The sequence below is a fragment of the Neolamprologus multifasciatus genome, chromosome 1, assembly GCF_963576455.1.
Source record: "Neolamprologus multifasciatus chromosome 1, fNeoMul1.2, whole genome shotgun sequence".
NCBI lineage: Eukaryota > Metazoa > Chordata > Actinopteri > Cichliformes > Cichlidae > Neolamprologus > Neolamprologus multifasciatus.
In genome coordinates this window covers 37391364-37414769 of record NC_140439.1, presented here as the reverse complement: position 1 = coordinate 37414769, position 23406 = coordinate 37391364, and the positions used below count along the sequence as shown (strand labels likewise).

At 43.0% G+C, this 23406-nt stretch overlaps 2 protein-coding genes across 4 annotated transcripts in view; both read left to right on the top strand.

Moving 5' to 3' along the window:
* The window catches only part of slc9a5 (solute carrier family 9 member A5), a 33392-nt gene extending 19650 nt beyond the window's left edge, over positions 1-13742 (top strand). For both annotated transcript variants that reach the window (XM_085154567.1, XM_085154574.1), the window contains exons 8-16: positions 2323-2412; positions 2496-2566; positions 2661-2787; positions 5936-6027; positions 6154-6280; positions 6477-6626; positions 8293-8362; positions 8605-8730; positions 9494-13742. In XM_085154567.1, the coding sequence (XP_085010693.1) occupies positions 2323-2412; positions 2496-2566; positions 2661-2787; positions 5936-6027; positions 6154-6280; positions 6477-6626; positions 8293-8362; positions 8605-8730; positions 9494-10110 (1470 nt within the window). In that variant the 3' untranslated portion in view covers positions 10111-13742. The remainder of the gene's footprint in view (positions 1-2322; positions 2413-2495; positions 2567-2660; positions 2788-5935; positions 6028-6153; positions 6281-6476; positions 6627-8292; positions 8363-8604; positions 8731-9493) is intronic.
* A 2389-nt stretch (positions 13743-16131) lies between these two features.
* The window catches only part of plekhg4 (pleckstrin homology domain containing, family G (with RhoGef domain) member 4), an 82921-nt gene continuing 75646 nt past the window's right edge, over positions 16132-23406 (top strand). The window contains exon 1 of one of the 2 annotated variants that reach the window (XM_085183669.1): positions 16132-16340. In XM_085183669.1, the coding sequence (XP_085039795.1) occupies positions 16266-16340 (75 nt within the window). In that variant the 5' untranslated portion in view covers positions 16132-16265. The remainder of the gene's footprint in view (positions 16341-23406) is intronic. The other variant, XM_085183744.1, reaches the window with a different exon arrangement.

The following is a 23406-nucleotide window of genomic DNA, read 5'->3' as shown; positions in this document are numbered from 1 at the left end:
TGTATTTACAGTTTTGAGGGATAAGCCTCTTAAATTTCTCTAACTAGAAATATATGTTAAAAAAACAAAAACGATTTTCAATTTCTTTGTAGTTTATTGCACTTTTTTGCAATTTATGTAATTACTATGAACTTAATGCAGACATATTATTAAAATTTGGACTATAATGGTTGTATTGATGTATAGCAACTTGAAATGCTCCCAAAAATGGCTCCACAGCATGTAAAAATATAATATAAGCTCTGGCGGACTTGGTTCTATGGTAGGTCTTAAAGGGTTAAGCGTTTTAAAAAATAGAAACGAGTTTGTTCACTGTTAAATAGCTGTGTCGATGTTATAAAGTGTCCTTTAATTTCACATTCAGTGGTGAAATTATCGAGGAAATTGGAGGAAAGTCGGACTCGGCTGATACTTTTGTTCTTACATGGATTTTTTGGAGGTTTTAGTGAAACAAACTTTAGCAGCAGGTCCAACCATCCCTGTCATTCATGCTGCACTCAGTGTGCTTCGAAGCCTCCGCAGATAACAAACAGGAATTGTTTTTAAGGCCTTCTCACCATCATTATAAGTCACCAAACGGAGTCAACTGCAAAGCAACCAATCAAAACGAGGCCCCAGCATTAACTGTGTCTGCTTCAGGCTGTTAGAAGGACTCACAGATTCATCCTTCCATCATCTTAGGTGTTAATCACACATGCATGTGCTTGATATCATCTTAATTGAGATAGAATAAGCATTTCCAGCTAAAAGGATCAGAAGCAGCCGACTGAGTTAGTGTCTGTTTAGTCTGTTCTGCTCTATTCTAAACACTAAATCTAAAGAGTATACTTTGGTGTAAGTCATGAGTTGACGTTGAGGCTGAAGGACCTTTGATTCCCATCATGAATCACGGACCTCAGCAGACGGTGGTGATTCCCACAAATGTCTTCTGTTAATGAGTTACCGTCTGAGTGCAACAGATGATGGTTTATCACTTAGATAATAACGAAAACGTGACTTAGACGTGGATAACGCCGACTCATCTCTGGATTATGACCAAGTCGCTTCTCATGTTTATGGGCTGTTTTAGACAAACAGTAGAAGAAACTGGAACACTGCTTCAGAGGCTGTGAGTCTTCCTGAGGCTGAGACATGAGGCAGGGCTATACTGCACCAGTTTTAGCTCCACTGTAACGTCGTGGAATCAGCGCTTATACTTGTATAGAGTGAATGGGTTAAATCCAGAGAGGAATTTCCCCACAGGGATCAATAAAGTATACATTAAATTCATCTAATATGTATAAAAAGAAGCACCGGAAGGTGAAAACACTGCTACAAGGCTCAGGAATATTTAGAAAAGCAAAAGAAAATTCCACTAAATCTTCCATCAGAGGAGAATCCGGTGCTGGTAAATCCACCTTTAATGGATTCAGATACAGCGACGATAGATGGCTGTGTTTTGGTGGGTTTGCTGTCACCTCGATGGTAAATGTCTCTTTGGCTACGTTCACACTGCAGGCGAAAGCGCATCAAATCCGATTTTTTTGACCCTATGCGACCCATATCCGATCATGGTGTGACAGTGTGAACGGCACAAATCCGATGTTTTCAAATCCGATCTGGGTCACTTTCGTATGTGGTCCTGAATCCGATACATATCTGATGTTTTAGAAAGCGACTGCTGTTTGATGGTCATGTCACATTAAATCCGTCTTTTACGTCACCGACACAAGACAGACGCCAACTATCAGCGCCGGAGAAGCACCCGAGAAGACATCACGAACGCTTCCTGGCCAACCGGTGAAACTGTTGGGAAGACAACGTTGGAGAAACGTGAACATTTTATTTGTACTGTATAATCTGCAGATTCTGACAGAAATCTGCAGCTATCCTTTGAAGCAGCGCTCCTCTAAAACAGCAATAAGGATCATTATTAGGTTATTTACATTATTATGTAAATAACAAAATAACTTAAAGCAAAAATTGGGAAACGTGAAGTCCGAAGTCTTTATATTAAGGGCCATCAGTCAAACATACTGTTGCTCTGGGTCTGAACAGAGCGTGTTGTGTGTGACGTCTTCTTTTGCGCATGCGGCCGCTTTGAGCGTTCACACTAGAGCGCGTTTGCTGTCGCATTTTATTTGTAGTGTGAACGAGCAGACAAAAAAATCGGATTTGATCAAAAAACCGGAATTGAGCATTAAGACCTGCAGTGTGAACGTAGCCTTTGAGATTAAAATGCTAGACTGTAAGTGCCATCACGACTTTAGCAAAAAAGGTCCTGGTGGAGGTGTCCACATACTTTTGACCAGAAGCTCTCTGAGACTCTTCTCTCGTCATCAGGGTCTGACCATCAAACCGCTGGTGAAGTGGCTCAAAGTTCCTCGTGCCACCAACAGGAAGCCTACCATCAACGAGGAGATCCACGAGAGGGTGACGTCTTTTTCTTCCCCCTTTCCTCTTCTTCTTCTTCACCTTCTTCACCTTCGCCCTTCTCATTAATGTTTTGTCTCCAGGCCTTCGACCACATTCTGACTGCGGTGGAGGACATCGCAGGACTGCAGGGATATCACCACTGGAGAGACAAGTGAGTGTCCCCGACATCACTGCAATGTTGCAGCAACATCAGAGGAAGCTGCAGAGACAAAGTGTTTCATAGCTGTCGCCCTGTCTGAGCTCAGGTGGGAGCAGTTTGACAAGAACTACCTGAGTAAGCTGCTGCTGAGGAAGTCCGTCTACAGGAAGAGTGAACTGTGGGAGGCTTATCAGAAGATCAACATCAGAGACGCCATCAGCGTCATCGACCAGGTCGGAAAAACCATCCAAGCGTTACTAACATTAAGTGTAAAGAAGGAAGTAGTCAGCATGTCCTTCACTGTCATATCGAGAGAGTTTTAAAGCGCGTCAGCTTTACATCTATCGTAGTTTTAGAGCAGCACAATAACATGTATGAAAGTCAGTTATGGCTTTTGGTTTTGCCAACACTGAAAACTTTCAGAAAATGAAAACTTGAATGGGACCAGATTCATAAATAAAACCACACAAGTGCCCGTGAACGACGAGGTATAATCCCTCTCTGCTGACAGTGACTTGCATATTTCATGGACTGATGAGCGATGACGTCCGGTCTCTGTCAGTTCCTCTGAAAGCCACCAGGTGGAGAACTAAACCAAGAATTAGAGCCAGCAGGCTTCAGTGTGAAGCTGACAGAGGTTTGCTGTGTGCAGGAGGAAGACGACACTAAATACTTTAGAAACATTCAAAATACGACAGAGACTCGGTCGATCCCTGAGGATCAGTTCATACAAATCCAGACGCATTAAGAAAACAGCATCATTTGTTTTTACTTTGAAAATATAATTTGAAAAGATTTAGAAAGTGATTTTTTTTCTATGAACTTTTATTTCATTCAGGAATTTTATCTTTCATTTTATTATTTTATTTAGCTTTTACTTATTGAGATACTATATTTTGTATTATTCTGTTTTTTTTCATTCTGCTCTACTTTATTTATTTTTTTCCTGTTCTAGTTTAACGCTGTGATTAACAGAGAGGACGGTGCTTGACAGAGGTGAAGAAGAGAGTGCAGGCAGGGTGGAGTGGGTGGAGACGAGTGTCAGAGTTGATTTGTGACAGAAGACAGCAGCAAGTGTGAAAGCGAAGGTTTGCAGGATGGCAGTGAGACCTGCTGTGATGTGTGGTCAGTGTTGGGAAGGTTACTTTTAAAATGTATTCCATTACAGATTACAGATTACATGCCCCAAAATGTATTCTGTAACGTATTCTGTTCTGAATACTTTGGATTACTTAATTACTTAATATATTATCATGCTGTTTACAACTACATGAATGTACTATTGCTGTGATTTATTACTGTTACTGAAGGTCCGCGGCTCTGAACCGTAGTAAAGGGACCTCTGGCTAATACGGCAGGTTTGTGTAGTAGCCGAAAACTAGCTTTACTTTGTTGTCTGGGTCAAGTTTGCTAGCAGAGACAGAGAGAGGCGTTGAAAGGCTGCTCCAACAGAACTTATTGTTTCAGAGGAAAACACGAACACGGTGTACAGTCGAGTCTTAATAGCTTACTTACAACTGGGCTCGTCAGGCTCTCTTCTTGGCTGCAGTGGTTATTATTATATTTACATGCTTCCAGCTCCCGTTTCTGCTCGATGACAGCTCGTACTTTTCCTTTTTCTCCCTCCCTCGCTCACAGACACATAACGTGTATGGCAGTCCATTCTCCCTGCAGCACGGACTACACTGCCCATGATGCTACATTCTTTAGAGCTATACCTGTAGCATTCTGCCTATTAGCTTAGCACAACAACAACAGGCGCTCTCTCACCCAGGAAACACGCAGAGAGAGAGCGTCACCCTGTAACCATGGCAACCGTAACGCTGCCTGGAACAACAGAACGTAGCTGTCAAACAAAACCCAAACAGTCCTGACCCGCCACAATATGAAACAGGGAAGTACCGCCGTGTAATCCATTTATTTCAACAAAGTAACTGTATTCTAAATACCACCTTTTTAAACGGTAACTGTAACGGAATACAGTTACTCATATTTTGTATTTTAAATACGTAACGGCGGTACATGTATTCCGTTACTCCCCAACACTGTGTGTGGTTTGGAGATGGAGGCCGAGCTGGACCAGGATTATAAATGAGTACATCAGAGACAGAGAGGCAGAGCAGGGATAGCGATATATAAGGAGGATGGAGATGGAGCTAACAGGCAGGAGGAAAAGAGGAAGACTTCAGAGGAGGAGGACGTGCAGAGCGTGGGTGTGACAGAAGAGGATGCTGGGAATGTGTGACATGGAGACAGATGATCTGCTGTGGTGACCCCTGAAGGAACCAGCTGAAAGAAGAAGAAGAATAACTACACTGACCTCTCTGACAAAAGAAGTTCCCACCTTTGGAGATAAGTTGCCTGTGAAAAGACATGAAATCGTCTCTTTTATGGCTTTGAAAGGTTTCCAGTTTTAAGGTCCTTTAAAATCTGTCTCAGTGTCCTCAGACTGAGCTGGCTCTGATTTTGGACTTGTTGGCGTCTCCTTTCACGACTGTGAACTTTCCTGTTCAGCAGAGTGAAACACAAACAGTCTGACCTGCACCTGCACAAGCTGAGCGTTTTAATAAATCAGCCTGAAACACAGTGAGGGGCCTCCAGGCTGACGCTCAGTCCCCCCGTGGGGCCGACATTAGAGTCAGAGCAGAGGTGAGTTTTATTTATCAGCCCACCAACCGAGACGAGGAAAACCCCTGCACCAGATTTATGAGGAAAACAGGAAAGTTTCATGAAGCAGAACGCTGCTTCACATCGAGACAGCCTTTTTATTATATGACAATCCATCATATGTGTTCTTAGGACAGCATAAAAATCTCCACCCCTAAAAATCCATCCCAAAATAGGATTCTGAACTTCCATACGCAGCCTTTAAAAATTAAGTAACTGTATCATTTTTCCTACAGAAAACTTTGTGGTTTATCTTCTTAGAAACCAGGTCAGCATTTCTGGAAACAGACTTTTAGTTTGATGGATAAACAGCACAACAGGTGGGAATATCCACTCTGGGTCTACCCTGGAACTTCCTCCCAGTGGGACATGCTTGGAATTCCTCAGGTGGCTCCTGTTAATTTGACTTCAGGGTGAAATGTCCCTTTGCCTGTCAGAAAACCACAAAAATGGTTACAAAAACATTAACTGTGGGTTGTAACAAATGAGGAGGGTCTCAGATTTAATACTGTTTATGACTGACTCAGTGCTGGGGCCTCTGGTGGTCATTAAAGGAACTGCAAGTTTTGGTGCTTCGCTGTTGGTTTCATTTGATTTTGTGGAGGTCACCGCTTCGTTTGAACCACCAAACTGTACCACCAGGTGATTTGCAAGTAGTGCACCTGCAGTAAGACATGTTTTGAAGAGTGTGTGTGTGTGTGTGTGTGTGTGTAGGGTGGGAACGTCCTGACCTCAGCCAGACTGTCTCTGCCCTCGATGGCCAGCAGAGCCTCGTTCCCCGAAGTCACCAACGTCACAAACTATCTGTGAGTCACATGACTGCAGAATCTGCAGATTTCACCCTGCGCCCTTTGATAAGTGAATTATCAAACTCTTTGTGAGCTTTTCAGTTCTGACTGGCCTGAATGCTCGCTGATGTTTGTCTGTTCCAGACGTGAGAACGGCAGCGGCGTGTGTCTGGACCTCCAGGTCATCGATAACATTCCTGGAGCCAAAGTGGAGGAGGACATGGAGACGCACCATGTCCTCGCTGGAAACCTGTACAAACCCAGGAGACGGGTACGTTTTTTCCTTCAGGGAGCCCCAAGGTTTCTTAAAGTTGTGGAGATTGTGTTGGAGGGCACTCAAGATGTTTCAGGGTCTTTAAAGTCATTATTGAGATCTTTAAAGAAGATCAGGACAGAGGAGCAGGTCTCACTGGGAAATGAAATGTGTTTGAGTGCGTGAGGCTGAGGCTGGTGTCCTCTGTGTTCAGTATCAGTCCCACTACAGTCGTCACTTCATGTCGCTGGGGGAGCAGGAGCGCCAGGACCGGGAGGTGTTTCAGAGGAACATGAGGAGCCGCATGGAGACCTTCAAATCCACCCGATACAAACGCCACAAGAAGGAGCGCAGCCTGAAAAAGGTGAGACGCATCAGTCGCCAAAACAAGCTTTAACCAAAGTCCAGAGAAAACAGAAAGTTCTGCTTAGTGCACCAGACGCCAGTTTTTTAGGTACAGCTTTTAGACTGTTCCAGGATTTAGTCGGTCCCAGGGTCCTCGGTCTCTTCTTGTTAAACAGAATGATTGTGATGCTGAAATAACAGACTGGTTTTTGCTAGTTTGGTTGGGATTTTTTTTCACCTTTAATGAACCAGGAAGTAAAATGCTTGCGATTAAGAATCACTTTTCTGAGCATGAACAATGTATTTTTTTAAAATCAAGAGAAAACCCATGACCTGCTCTGTTTGGACTGAATGGATCTGGAACGATCAGATGACTCCTGATGATGATGGAGGAAAATACAGTACAGTAGATGTACTTCATAAAGTATTTCTTCTTCTACATCTACTGTACTGTAGCTGGAAAATGTTTCCTTTGGTGTCAGACCCACAGCAAAAATTTTATGGGTAAAGATTATGAAGACAAACTGATCAGTTATGGTATGGTTTATATAGCGCTTTATTAGTCCCTAAGGACCCCAAAGCGCTTTACATATCCAGTCATCCACCCATTCGTGATGGCAGCTACATTGTAGCCACAGCCACCCTGGGGCGCACTGACAGAGGTGAGGCTGCCGGACACTGGCGCCATCGGGCCCTCTGACCACCACCAGTAGGCAACGGGTGAAGTGTCTCGCCCAAGGACACAACGACCGAGACTGTCCAAGCCGGGACTCGAACCGGCAACCTTCCGATTACAAGGCGAACTCCCAACTCTTGAGCCACGATCGCCCCATCAGTTGTTTAAAGCTTGGCTTTGCTCTGCTCTCACTGGGCTTGTTTTGGGACTTAAAGTGCACATCATGCATCTGTTCTCACCGTTGCTCCAAATCTAGCATTTTTATTGGGCGTATATCTTCTGTAAGCTCAGTAAAGTCCTGCTAGTTTCCAGCTCAGGTCCATAATATCACAGAGAGGCTGACGGATCGGCTGGATGGCGAAATTTCGCTGTTTGCGTCGTGTGGGCGAAGCTGATTATGGAGGTGCGAGTTATTCATTCAGCTTTATTTATGCAGACATGATGCAGCGGAAAGCTCAGTAAACAGAAAGAACCAGACGGACAGAAAATGACTGGATTATTTCTTAAAAACAAAGAAAGAAAAAGACATTCTGGAGTGAACCTGTTTTCACAAAGAATCCCATTTTACCACTAACAGCCCTCTAAATGACACGGTGCAGTCCGCAGATTACTATGGACACGTGGTGGATCGGTCGTTGGACGGGTCCAAGGAAATCTATATTTTAGACTTTTGTAAACGTTTCATACTGAGTGACGCAGCTGGAAGATGAAAGAGAGAGACAATGTTTAAAGGTTTTAAAGGGATTTTGAGTCTTAAACTTGTGGGGACGGGCACTTTGTCCCCACAAGTATAGTAGCAATCCAATTTTCTGTCCTCACAAAGATGTCTAAACGCGCACATGGATCCCTGCGTCAGTCTGTTTAACTTAACATGACATTTGAGACTGTGAAACGGTTGCTGGATTACAGCGCAGAGGCTTTTACCGCTGTCTGTCACGAAGGACTGCTGATTGAAGGCCGGCTGCTTCCTGTTGTGGCTCACTGCGTTTGCTCTCTCCCCTTTCAACAGCGGCGAGGATCCGACGTCAAGGAGGACAGCAGCGATAAACCCAGACGTAACGTCAGCTGGCAGGACAAAGGTAACGCAAATAAAGAGAGAGCGCTGCAGCCTCAGCGGGCTCTTTCTACTTACCAACGCATCCACACATCTGAGCGTCTAAGGGAAGATTCCTCTGCCATCAGAGAGGATTTTATTATTCACAGGACACAAAGTCACAGGTTGAGATTGAGCTCATGTGTCCTGCACAATACAAATAGAGCTACAGACTAAAGGTAATGTCTCCACCTATCAGCAGATGTGATTCTCTGTCTTTGTGTTCAGATCCGGTGGTCGTTCCCGTGGAGACGGAGGACAAAGCTGAACATTCAGATCCAGAGAAAGACGAAGACGTCGGGATCACCTTCATAGCTCGGAAGGCTGAGACGCCAAAGCAGCGACCCAAATCGGGTAAAACGTCACTGTGTCACTCAAAAAGTCAGTGGACCTCAGACTTTCTTGTGTGTGTGAATCTGGATGTAATAAGTGAGGAGTGGAGCGGCAGACAGAGGGACACAGTAAGCTCATAATGTAGCAACTTATTAATCCAAAGGAAGACGTGCTTTAAAGCAGGGGTGGGAACTCCAGGCCTCAAGGGCCGGTGTCCTGCAGGTTTTAGATCTCACCCTGGGTCAACACAACTGAATCAAATGATTATTTCATTACCAGGCCTCTGGAGAACTACAGGACATGTTGAGGAGGTCATTTAGACATTTAAATCAGCTGTGTTGGATCAAGGACACATCTAAAACCTGCAGGACACTGGCCCTTGGACCATAAATTACAAAATTAAAATCATGTTGCATTCACAAACTGAACTGAACCAGCAAATAAAGCTGTGAAGTCATCAGGAAGTGTTTACTGAGCTAACAGATTAAGTGAGTTTTAGGGACATGTTCTCATAGACTTTAACTGAGCCAGAAACAGAGGGGTCGCCCCCTGCTGGCTGCTAGGAAGACTGCAGATTTTGGGCACTTCAGTCTCGGCTTTACTTATTGGATCCAGAAGCTACATCCATCTTTGATTTGCAGTCCCTGAGGTGAACGTCTGATTAAAGTCACATGACTAACTAAAAGCAGCATCAGAATCTCCTCCTTTTCTTAAAGTATGAACCTTTAAGTCTTTCAAGCCTCGCTGCTCAGTAACTATCCCCCTGTTGTGTCTCATCCTTCAGTGCCAGCAGCTCTGGAAGGGTATCAAATTCCGCTACTACCACCACCACCACCTGCACCGCCCTCACCACCACCCGCATCCTCCTCACCAACCAGTGAAGACAGTCATTTGCCGTGGAAAGGCAGTCTGGGCTCGCCTCCCCCCTGCGTGTCTTTGGAGGCCACAAAGATCATCCCAGTGGACCTCCAGCAGGCCTGGAACCAGAGCATCTCCTCTCTGGAGAGCATCTCTTCCCCACCGGCCCCTGCTGAGCCCGTCCACCCACGGGTGAGCGCCCTCTCCAGGCTGGGTGGACCCCGCCCAGCTTCCTACACGCCACCCGGCAGCGCAGCGGGCAGCACTTTCTCCATCGGACCTCAGGTGTCTCAGGGCTCGTTCCTCTTCCCAGACAAGAAGAAGGAGGAGGAGGAAGAAGAAGAGGACGTGGAAGGGGGAGCGGCTGCGGAGATGCAGCCGCTCATGTCTTCCCTGAAGCCCCCCGGGCCATTGCCGCCTCCACCGCCGCCACCTAGCTCCGCCCCTGGCTCTGGGAGGAGGAGGATCCCCTGTGTGTACCTGAGGAGCCTGGTGACATCGCCCCCTCCTGAGCCTCACAGCAGAGGCCCCACCCAACTGTAACAGCAGATCCCAGATCAGTGGAACATCAGCCGTCAGGGCTGGACTCCACCAATCAGCAGCTTCAGGATACTCACAGACATCAGGTGATGTGCTTCCTGTTAGGCCGTCCAATAGGAAACTAGCTCATCATCCATCCTCCCACAGCTGCACCTCTTAGCAGGTCTGATCTTCTCTCCTGTAGCCTGAGCTCCATGTGACCGACCTGCAGAGGTCAGAGGTCACCTGCTGCTTTTCATGTGCGCGTCACCAGCCGACACAGGTGCAGACAGGTGTTCAGATTCAGGTGACTGTTAGGCAGGTGAACGGTGTGATGTTACAGATTTTATCATGTTCAGACTCAAAGCAGCCGTGTGTTTGTGTCTCTCGTGGCTTTCAGCTTCCTGTCTCCGCCTCTTTAGCCTTTTCATTTTCCTCAAAAACGCAGAGTTTTGTCTTTTGACCTCAAAGCAGGGTAAAGGGGGTCAGACTGATGGTACTCCGAAGCTCCACGCGGTTGTAGTTTTTGGACATGATTGAGTGAATTAGCCGAGTTCCTGCTGCTGTTTCATCGCGATCGTTTCTTCTCAGTCTGTGGCTCTCAGCTCTGAGCCCAGTGAAGCCTTAAAGCTTTCTGAAAAGGTTTGGTAATTCCTTCAGAAAGCTCTCTGTAGTTTTATCAGATAAACAGGAGGACATAGCGTATTTATCTTGAGCTATTTTTAGTGGCAGGCTAATCAACATCTAAGTCCAGAGCCAAGAGAAGTTTCCCTTCAAGGCTTTCTGATTCATTTTAAAAGTGGCGAGGCCACGAAACACTAACTATCTGTTCACCATCCGGAGGGACTCAAGCCTGGAATCAACCTGCCAACCCAGTGATTATCAGACAAAGCTCTACCGCTAGCACCACAGATGGATGTCCTCACAGTGGGCATAAAACCGAGGCACCTTAAACATCAGCGTTCTAGTAAAGATTATATATGCAGCTTCCTGTCAGCTCTTCGCTCTCATAAACACGTCTGCCAGCTTTATTTATCCTGACGTCTGAGAGTGGATGGCAAACAGCGAGAGAGTTACAAGTAACTTTAAAAGCACGACCAGGGCCGTGAAGTCAAAGTGAAAGAAAGTCCTGCAGACAAACTTCTTTAGTCGATCCTTTCACTGTCTGTTTGAGTCTGTACGTGAACTGTCTGATCTCTGTTTGGCCTCATACTCATGGACAGAATCAGCTCTCAGTGTCGCTGCTGCTCTGCTGTAGGTCTGCGTAGGAAAATCTGTGTGTTATTGATCAAATCCGCAATTTATGACTACCTAATCACTTATCAGAATATTCTTGCTGCAGATGGACATTAACAAAGTCCATTTGATTGCAAGTTGGACGACAATTTCATATTTTATGTAGTTTATTACAAAGTGAAGGAGTTATAAGTGACATAGTGAGTGCAATATAATCACAGATCATGAATAAAACATAACATGGTTGTAGTAAAGTGCATTCAAACCCCTCTCTGCAGCTGCTGACTTGGGCCTGATTTTACCTGTTTAATGTTGATTTGTTACTAATCAAATACCTTCACAAGTTTTTTCCTTTAAATGTCCTTTAATCAGTTGCTGGTTGAGGCAAAACCTCTGGTGCAGATTGTAAAACCCAACTGCAGACAGCAGCAGGGGGCGCTGCTGCACAGAGGGGTTAAGGCCTCCACCTGCTGCCACCCTTTAAGCTGAGCTGATAGAAGCTTTTCTGACAGAGTTCTTTGCTTCGCTCCGAATCTGAATGTTTGTATTTATTCTGTCAAAGCTGCTCGTAAACCGTAAAAATCTGAAAATGTATTTTGTAAAACTGCAGACATATAAAATCTAGAGAATAGTTTATTTTAAATGACCAAAGTGTGTAATAACAAGCATAATGAACATATCTATGGCGTGCGTCCGTCTGTAACTGCCTTACTCTGTCGTGTCGGTGTTCAGCTGTGTGTTGATTCAGTGTTCATGTCTATGTGTTTTTCTGTGTGTGTGTATGTGTGTGTAGAGGTGGACGACAGTCTCCGGGCCGTCCGCACGTTCTTATCCCACCAGCAGGCAAACATGTTTGTGTGATGGTTTCTTTAGTTTTCTCTTGTTTTGCCAAAGAATGTTTTTTTGCCTTAACGTCTCATCGAGCTGCTTTTACTCAGCTGATCACAAATCTGCAGCATCTGCAGCCGCTCAGCTTCGCCCTCAAAGTCCCGTCGGCCTCTCAATCCAGAAAGCACGCAGAACAAAACACTGACATGAGATCTCACTAGACTGTATATAATAGACAGCATCATGTTTGAAGCCTCGGGCCGAGGTGGCTCTGACAGTCACAAGAGAGCTGTGCCGTAAATCATAGCCGGCTTTATCCTCCGTTTTAGTTTAAAGGGGAGCATAATTTCCAAAATGAACATCGTGTTGCATTCAGTAAAACTTGAAACCAGAGTTTTAGACGATGCACTCATCAGGAACGTGCCGTAATAAATATAGAATAATCATATACATACAAATCCAAATATAGGGTTTTGTTTTTACAATTAGAGGAGACGCCCCCTGCTGGCCATTAGACATAATACGCTCTGCACTGGCTTCACTTTTCAGACCCAGAAGCGACATCCAGCTTTGACCTGCACTTCAAAACATTTCAGCCGGAGGGAGCTAATTATAAAACTCTCTGTGAGTGTCACACGGGAAGCTGCAGGATGGAAGAAGGTTACAGTTCTTTATTTTCAGTTTATTGATCTTTAAGTTGAAACTCCCTAACAGTATAGCTGCTGTTAGGTTTTTGTTTTACTAGAGTGCAGGATTTAAGACATTCAGAGTAAATAAAAGTCTTCGCAAAGCCACCTGACTCACAGAAATGTCAACATCTCAACCTCAGTAAACACGCCAACGCCTGTTCCAGCTCGCTGAACTGACACATTTTTATTTTGTCCTTCATTTAAAACGAAGCGCCTGAGAACATCTCAGAATCTTGTAATATTTTGATTCAAAAATTAATCAGCTTTGCTTTAAAACGACCGATACATATTTTTTGTGGCATCCTGTTTTTGTAACTTCACACAGGTAAAGTTGGCACCCCAAGCACAAACCATACAAAGTATTAATGATCACTTAGACATTTTGGTCTTTCTTCTGTTCTTTTTCCTTCCTCGTTGCGTGTTAGGCTGAAGCTACCCCTTGAAAACGCTAACACAAAGTAGCAGCGCATGTGTAAATAACTGAAGTGCAAAGACCTGAATTGAGACGGAGTGAAGTGCACGCTGAGCGGCTGCAGCAGGCTGCTGTGATCTGCTTCGTCTCTGCTGTCGCCTCGTGCTGCAGCCGTGATAACAGCAAACATGTCGCTGCTTGTAGAGAGGTCTTCGCACTGTAAACATACTTGAACCTGGAGCTGATGCGGTGGATGCGAGGGGATGACCTCGCCGTGTCCAGTCGATCGTTGCCGCAGTGATGCCTGAATCTCTGAGACGGGGGAACGTTCTGCACAGCGGCAGGTCTTCGTCTGTTTGGCCTGTGATTCGGGCCGTTGTTTGGAAAAATCCAATGAATCGTGTCTGTCTTTGTGCCAAATGTGTGTTAGCTTTGGCTTCGGCCCAGAGATCCAAGAGTCAATAAATGTGAGGAGTGTTTTTCTGAATGAACCCACCTGTCTCCGTGCTAATTTATTCTACCTGCTTTACTCTTTTGATGCTTTACTTTTAATGTCTGAGGGAAACATGCTTCACTCCGTCTGATACTGTTACTCAAGACTAGTAACAGAACCTAAAACGCCCTCAGAATGCAACCACCAATCAGTGGACAGATGTTTTTAAACTACACCTGTACACTGTAATGTACCTTAGCAGTGCACAGAAATACTATAATACACAGTAATTTATGCTACTTTATCCTTCTGCTCCATCTCATTTAAGACGAGGTATTATATTTTTACTTGACATTTATTTTACAGTTCTCCTTCAGAATATCACACATCCCTAAAATAAATGTTAGTAAAGTGAACATAATTTGAAGTGTTCTCAAACGGTGCAGTGCTGGACTAAAAGTCGGTTCCACCCCAGAGTTTCAGTGCTTTATGTTCTTTCTGCTGGTTTCAGTTACAGCAGTAAAACATTCGATACTCTGGGAAGTTTTTTACTTCTGACATTTTCATCATTAATGTCGCTCGATAGGTTTAGAATACCTCTGGTCTTGTGAAGGATTTTTCATTTGCAGGACTTTTACTATGATGGATGCAAAGAAGGCAAACATCCCCTCTCTGGAAAACACAGCCACATACCCTAAGCTGGCAGACAGAGTGGCTGTGTCCCAATTCGAAGGCTGCTCGAAATGCAGCCCTCAAACGCGTCCTTCATTTCCCTGAATTTTAAGGATGTGGCCGTGTAGACTTCGTGGCCCATCATATCCCAGAATTCATAGCGCGGCGGTGGGTGTGGATAATTTTGCTGAAAAAAATGGCGGATGAGGGGCGCCCAAAGAGTAAACTTTAAGTAAGTACTGAATATTATGTCACTTATTTATGTGCAAATGTTTAATAACGAAGAACATTAAAACATTACTGTTGGCCACATGTCGGCAAAGTTATGTGACATTAGTGACGTTTGTACTAACTTGGTTTTACAGCCTTTACTTTAAAATATACGACGTTCAATAGCTGAGCTTAATCAGAGAATGATCAAAGCTCATGTAGAAACAAACAAATGAACAAAAGATTTTCTCCTTCATTTCTGTCAAACAAAGCTGTATGAAACGTTTCCAGCTGTTAGTATCATGGTTGCTAGGCAACCTGGGCAGCGCAATGGAGGTTAGACCGTCCCATTTCACAAGCCTCGCACTTCCGGCCTTAGCGGTCTTTAAGTACGTGGTCCTTGAGGATCGTTGAGACTGCGTACTTTAAGGCTGCAGACCCTGAATTGGGATACAGCCACAGTGTGTGCTAGACTGCAGCACATGAAAATTAACTCATTCGTACTTTGTATGAAACTTCCAATCAGATTCAATTATTGTTTCAGCTCAATTTAACCCTTCTCCTGACCTTCAATTTAAAATAAAGCTGTGTTCACTCACAGCACCATCTTGAGGTACAAACTCGTATTACACTCATAGTACAGTTCAGCCCTTCTTTAGCTTCTGTCAGTATCTCTTCAGGACAATACACAGTAGATGTTTTTGGCAGTTAAACTCATAGTTTTTGTTTCTTCAGATTGGGCCGACAACTTTAGTTAATTTCAGAAGGTTCAGGAGTATTTTCAACATTTAAAAGCGTCAGAGTTAAATACCAGAGCCTGGTATTTACCAAGTTAAATACCTGGCTTGTTATAGCTGTAACAAGCCAGGGGCTGTGTGTAAATGTAAACCCATTGAGCTGTATGTTATCAATGCTTCTGAACAAAGCCTTACAGCACGCACTGTATGCATCATGTTGAAACAAGAACCGACATGCATTCATCTGGCCGTGCTGAAACTGTACAAATATTTCTCTTTACTTTTGTTGGTCCTGATTTGCTGCCAGATGTGCTGGTATGTACACAAACAAGGTCTTGACGAGGAGACTGATAATCAGATTATCTCTGAATGCAGCTCGCTTTGTAGTTCACCTCTGCAGACGTCATTTAACGTGCAGCCTAAAAAGGAAAAGTTTAAATTTGAATTTGAGTTGAACTAACATAAAAATGAATTCAAACTTTTTACAAAGTCAAACAGAAAATATCAGCCGATTTCACAAAATTCACAAAACTATTTAAATAAGCAGTGCCTTAAACAGAATTGTTGTGTTTTTCAACAGTCTTACTTTTTATATCCATCAAATCTATTCCCTACTTTAAATAAGCAGAAAAGTCTATTTTATCATGTAAAGCAGGCTTTGTTTATTATTTTAACACGAGCTTGATATGACATGTGACTTCTTGTTTCATCCAATTTAAAGTGAAAATCTGTCTTTGGTAGTGTCTGTGGTACACAGTTCATGGAGAGTAGCATAAGTAAGCACGGTGTGCATGGTATTTGAATTTAGCTGTTTGTACCCTGGCTCTTCCTTTACTTGAAACATGCAGCTCAGCACAGCACGCTGCGTGACTGCAGGGGGCGCTGTGGAGCGAGCACGCACAGTGCAGACGCCATGCAGGTGAAGGGGTGAAAGTAGGTCTCCTGTGGATATATTTGGAAGGATGATTTGTGATAAAGCGCTGAAGCAGGACAACAATGTTCCTGAATCCTGGCTGAAGGAAGAACTCCAAACAGTGGTGAGTGTGGACACACACACACATACACAACCGGATACCGCGCACCAGGGTCGGTTTCAAGCTGAACCTGACTCCCTGACATTAGCCACACCTGTTAGCTAATTTGTTAGCCTAAATGGAGGATGGGTATGTCCTTAAATATGGAGACAGCTCCTCAGTGGCGGTGCGGTGAAGATTTCTGTGTGTTTTCTGCCTGATAGAGTCCTGACCGGAAGTTCGTAATTCAAACGGTTGTTTAACGGATTTGGCGGTTTGGCTAACTCTTGCTAGCTTAAGCTGAAATTAGCCTCGTGCGCCTCTCTCTCTTTGGTTTTAAGAAATGGAATAAAGCTTTCACAAGGATGAATTTATGCGTATTTTTTTTTATTTTAAAAAATAAATTTAGTTATGAGTAATATAGGCAATTATACAACTTTTCTCATTGATACTTGTAGCAGTAAATGGACTTTTGGAAGCCATGCAGGGATTTAGTCTCTCTCATAAAAGACAAAAACAAACTCCTGACTTTTTATTTTATTCAATGCTTAAACTTTAAGTCCTTTTATAATCAAGTCTCTTCACTAACTTCTGGATTTGATCTCAGGATTGACTGTGTGTCACTATCTTATACCATGTCAGGTTAAAGTTGGATAACAGTCATTAGGGGTGTGTTTGGAAGTAACAGTTTTCCCTCCAGGGCCCGATATTTGTGTGTGACGGTATTCAGTTGTAGTTTTCTGTGCTCTATGATGGCCTGCAGATGTATCTTTCAGCTCCTTCAGTAAACCTGTCTGATTTTCATTATGTATTTCCAGAGTTTAGCCTCGAGCTGCATGTTGTGTAACTGTGAGCTCTGCAGCAGCACGTCCTGCACCTTAAACATACTGTAGGAACAGTGTTTAGTGGGTGGACGACTGGCTGTAATTACTCCCTACAGTTAAGAGGAGCATGTTGAACTTTGGGAAGTTGGGTGGTTAAGGAACAGTTGCTTTGGCTGTTAATTGTGATACACGGTAGATACAAATAATATACCAAAAATATTCATAATGTCACATAAAACTGCAGAACAGTAACTTGGACAGCTTAGCTGCATTGTTTGTTTGTTTTGAGTCCAACTTTTGTACTGTCTAAGGTCCAAAATGAGTGCAGATGCTACAGGTGGTTTTAATGGTAGGATTTAACCTGTCTCAAGTGTAGGTCTGCTTTTTTTCAGTTTGTTTATGTGCGATTTTTTGGGGGGGATTTATTGGTCATAAATTTATGAGAAAAAAGTTTACTAGAGACAGCAAAGATGAAAACTAGCATTTTTTTTTTTATCAGTAGTCAACTAATAATGATGTTCTTCAGCTTTTTAATATTTAACCCTCCAATTCTGTGCACCCCCACCCCCCTTACTTTAGTCTTCCGGTCAAAATTGACCATCCTGTTTTAACAGGTCTTAAATTAGCACAACAAACATTTTTCACCACTTAATTCAGTTCAGTGGGTTGTTCAGTAGGTCGTAAAATGGTTCTTTCATTTGGTCCTTCAGTGGGCCGGTCAGGTGCCGGTGGGGGGTGGCTGGAGGGGGGGCTGTGGTTGTTGAGTGGATTCCCATTCATTTCCTATGGCGGTAACTTTTGACCAGTAACACCACAGATGTAAAAAAGTTGATAAAATACTCCAAAGTCAATGAAAGAGGTGCTCATCATTTTTATATGTTCAAGTGCATAGTGTGGAGGATGTATTAAGGCCTTGAGGCAATCAGATGTTAAACACAATATTTATGAGTGCTTTAAGCTGTAAATCGGTCAGATTTCACCTTTTCATTTTAACCTCTTGCATTCTGTGTGACAACGAAAGTGATTCTTGTAATATTTACAATAATTGCCAAAGATGGACCACAGCTAAGTGTTTTGTATATGTGGGGTTTATGTGCAATCTCTTTATTACTAGCCACAAATAACAGGGAGACCGTTCAATTCAATTCAATTCAATTTCAATTCAATTCAATTTTATTTATATAGCGCCAAATCACAACAAAAGTTGCCTCAAGGCGCTTCATAGATACAGAGAAAAACCCAACAATCATATGACCCCCTATGAGCAAGCACTTTGGCGACAGTGGGAAGGAAAAACTCCCTTTTAACAGGAAGAAACCTCCGGCAGAACCAGGCTCAGGGAGGGGCGGGGCCATCTGCTGTGACCGGTTGGGGTGAGAGAAGGAAGACAGGATAAAGACATGCTGTGGAAGAGAGACAGAGATTAATAACAGATATGATTCAATACAGAGAGGTCTGTTAATACATAGTGAGTGAGAAAGGTGACTGGAAAGGAAAAACTCAATGCATCATGGGAATCCCCCGGCAGCCTACATCTATTGCAGCATAACTAAGGGAGGATTCAGGGTCACCTGGTCCAGCCCTAACTATATGCTTTAGCAAAAAGGAAGGTTTGAAGCCTAATCTTAAAAGTAGAGATAGTGTCTGTCTCCTGAATCCAAACTGGAAGCTGGTTCCACAGAAGAGGGGCCTGAAAACTGAAGGCTCTCCCTCCCATTCTACTTTTAAATACTCTAGGAACAACAAGTAGGCCTGCAGAGCGAGAGCGAAGTGCTCTAATAGGGTGATATGGTACTACAAGGTCATTAAGATAAGATGGGGCCTGATTATTTAAGACCTTGTATGTGAGGAGCAGGATTTTGAATTCAATTCTGGATTTAACAGGAAGCCAATGAAGGGAAGCCAAAACAGGAGAAATATGCTCTCTCTTTCTAGTCCCTGTCAGTACTCTTGCTGCAGCATTTTGGATTAGCTGAAGGCTTTTCAGTGAGTTTTTTGGACATCCTGATAATAATGAATTGCAGTAGTCTAGCCTGGAAGTAATAAATGCATGAACTAGTTTTTCAGCGTCACTCTGAGACAGGATATTTCTAATTTTAGAGATGTTAACACCATCAAACACCCGTTCCAAGCAGGAAAGCCCTGTGAGTGTACAGCAGTTTAAAGACCTTTTATCTGTGATTAAGGATTAATTAAACAGTTTTCATTATCCACCCACTGTAATGTTTTCCTGCCTCTGAAGAGTTGCTGCTCACCTTCGTCTCTATCAGAAAGTACGATTTTTATTTTATTTTATTGTTGTTAAGTGCTGGACATTTCAGTTCCACTACAGTTGGTAGTTGGAAAAGAAAGAAATCCATGTGACAAACGTCGATGTGCCTCTTTGTCAATATTTTGGAGTATTTCAAACAGAAAGGTGAAGGATGGGCATTCTGTTTATATTATAATGAAAGGTTTCTTTAGTTTAATTCTGGGCTGAATTCAGAGCCGGATAAATGTTTTTGAATGCGACCCACAAACCAGGAGAAGCCTTCAGAGTCTAAACAGCTGACAGACACTAGCAGACATTTGGACTCATCACAGGGGGAACCTTAAGAGTCACTGTCTCTCAGTCTGGATTCTGCTGTTGTTCAGCATCTGTGTGCATTTCACTGTGATTATTGCTCTAACATTTACAAAACTGTCACGCTCACATCACATCAGAGACATTAAATTAAAGATGGACATAGTTACAGCGACATCACGTATCGCTTTGTGTCGTCCAGGAGTGAAAACTTGGCCTCCTCTGCCATCTTTATGTTATGTAATCAAAGACGAGTGATCTGACAGAGAAACTGAGGGACTGTCAGTCTCACAGTAAATCATCCCCAATCATCCTTTATTGTCCTCTGAGCACTAGCGGAGGCCAGAATGTACAAAACGAACATCCAGTTGGATTCAGTAAGACTGTAAACCGGCGACTGAGACTGTAAACTCATCAGGAATGTGTTTACAGCATTACCCTGCTGGCCGGCCTCATTTTCTTTCTTGTCTGTAGTGTATACCTCAGATTCAGACTGTCCTGCCATAGCCATTGTTATACTGGATACCACGTATAACTATAACCATGTAATAACTGAAATGGCACAAATGGAAATGAAGAAATGTACAGATAAACCCTGAACAAGGGGAGCCTATAGAGAATTTATAGAGTTGATCTTGTTTGGCATCACAGTGCATTTAGGTCATAATTCTGATTGCAAAAGCTGCCGGACACGTTTGTTTGTTTGTTTGCTGGATTGCTCCCACATTCATGAAATCGTTTCATTATTAGCCACAGATGCTAGCTGTTCGTAGAGTAGGGCTGCATGTGTTCGTTGATGTTGGGGATCACCAATGCTCAAGGTTACTGATGATGGCTCATTTTGTTTTTACTCATTTTTGGCTCATATCCTCATTCATGCATCAAATCAAGATTATTAATACTATGAGATTGATACTGAATTGCCTCACTGTAGTCTCAGATAATTGACACTTTCAGCTCAATCAAGTTCATGCTCAAACATCTGCATGCTATGAAATGTACTGGTGTGTTTGGGGGGGTGGGGACAAGGTGAATGCAGTTATAGTACACTTTGATTCAAAATTCAGGCCAGCAGTCAGAAATGAGTCTATTTTCTCTGATTTGATGATGGATCACTGTATTCTATATACATACACACACATATTATTGCATGCACAGACACGTTATATGGTTACATGTGAAGATGCAACATAAAGGTGTAATGAAGCAGGTTTGACTTTACTGTGAATCTCATAATGTGAATTTAGCAGGGATAGCTCAGTAGGTAGAGTGGTGGCCCCATGATAAGAAGGTTGGGGGTTCAAATCCACTGAACGGCTACCCTGAGGTACCCCTGAGCAAGGTACTGTCCCTACACACTGCTCCCCGGGTGCCCAGTGGCTGCCCACTGCTTCACTGAGTGAATGGGTTAAATGCAGAGAGGAATTTCCCCACAGGGATCAATAAAGTATACATTATTATTAGTAGTGCATTAATGGGCAAATTAAATGGATCGTGGATCCTTGACATTGTTGTCCATTAGCATAAACTTAATGGTTATGGTCCACGCATGTGCATTATGGAAGCCTAAAAGTACAATCCTAATGTATGAGCCTGGAGGGTTAACTGGGGAAGTGATTACACCGTGGAGCTGAAAGCTTAACAAAAAGGTGCAAATTCATGTAAAATTATTATTGTTCACTTTATTTTCTTGAACAGATAAAATAAATGGCACAATATATACTTGTGTGGCCAATGCAGTACAAGTGATACCTGGATATCACCTTGACTTCTGAAGTGATAAGTTGGTTTTATTCAGATAACTAAGAGCTCTTCGCAGGTTTATGATTTCACAGGTAAGAGTGTGATTAGAGTCAGATTCCCACCCACTGCCAAATGTAGTTTGGATCTGATTCCATGTCTTTGGCATTTTTAACATTTACTGTCTTCCAGTCTTTTTATATTCTTCAGTGTCTCTGCCTGTTTTACCTCTTTGTATCTGAGGAAGAAGAATCACATGCTCCTGTTCATTGTTGTGTTTGTGTTTGGCGCACAGCAGCCGTTTGTCCTCTTCTTCTTAAGTGACCTCCAGAACAGTCATTCGTCCTCGTATCTTTTCAAGTGTCCTGCTGTTGATTTATCCTGTCACGGAGGCTTCAGTGACCTCACGCGATATGCATTTGGTTTAAAAAGGGAAAAAAAAATCCTCCTTCAGCTGCTGTCAGCTGATGATTAAAAGAAAACAAGCAGCTCGCAGCATTTATCTCTGCAGCTTTAGTCTCTGAGGTGGAAGTTGGGCTGTAATGGAAACCCCACCTGTTTCGCAGACTTGGAGCATGACACATCTGTTTTACAACAACTGCTCTCAGATCTGCGTCTCCTTTAACCTCTCAGCTGCTGCTGTTGCTCAGAGTTTATCCTGTGAATCACAGCCTCGCCCTCCATCAGGCTTCTCCAACAGTCTAGTAAGGCCTGAGCCCCAGGGAAAGCACATACCAACACCTCAGCAGGCTGATGGACGCTTTCCTGGCAGGCAGTGATTCTGCTGCATGAGACAGCAGAACAACAAAAGAGAAAGTTTTAAACACTTTGTCACAAATCAGGTTTCCTGCTCAGTTTTTCTCCCAGTGTTGAGTGTGGATGAGCAGAGCAAAGACGGTGTGTTCACCATGATATACGGAGAAGAACCTGTTGAAGGTCAACTTGGCTGACATAGAAAAGTGCTGTGCTATGATTTATGAAAACCAATAGTGTGGTGTGTGTCATCAACATATAGAAAATACTGTATCAAGATTTTAAAAAATCATGTCGCACTTGACTTTTCCTTCAGGGTCAGTAGATTGAGCACAAACTGTTTCTTACTCTCACGTTTGTATTGACAACATATAGGTAATAATACACTGGGATTCTAAATATCATGTTACTTTATTATCACTTTGTTAGTAACAGGTTCTAACATGTATAGCATAGGTGTCAAACTCTGGCCCGCGGGCCAAATTTGGCCCGCAGCCTAATTACATTTGGCCCGCAAAGCCACACCAAATTACTATTAGAGCTGGCCTACTGGTATTATACAGCTAATATATATATTGTTTAGTATTAAGCTTTGCTTGTTCCATATTCAGTTTTTCAGCAAAATGTGTTTGAGTCCATAAGAAAAGAGTCATTCTTATATCTGGAAGAATAAATAGATTTCAATAAATATTAACCTTAGCCCGCGACTTTGTTCCAGTTTTGAATTTTGGCCTACTGTGTGTTTGAGTTTGACACCCCTGATGTATAGTGTTCCTGAATAAAGGAATTTATCCCCTTGGTTTTTATTAAGGAAGTAAAAAAAAAACTTCCTTTACTTCCAAAAACCAAAGAAAAGCTGCTGGTGCAGCACGTGTGAACAACCTCCAGACTGCTGCCACCCTGCTGTTGGATGAAGTAAACTCAGAACAGTGTAGAACCGAACATGATTAATCAGCATGTGGTCACCAACACCTGATCTGTGGAATCCTAATATTGGAGTAATGCATGCTTATAAATAGGGCTGCTCGATTATGGCAAAAATGATAATCTCGATTATTTGACGATATTTATTTAACAATAACAATGTATTGAATAATGACTTTAAAGATTGTCAAAAAAGAATATAAAATAGTGTGCAAATACTGATAACAGTGCAAATGTTTGCAATATAAAAATAAATGAAAAATGTAAACATCTATGTTTAGTGAAC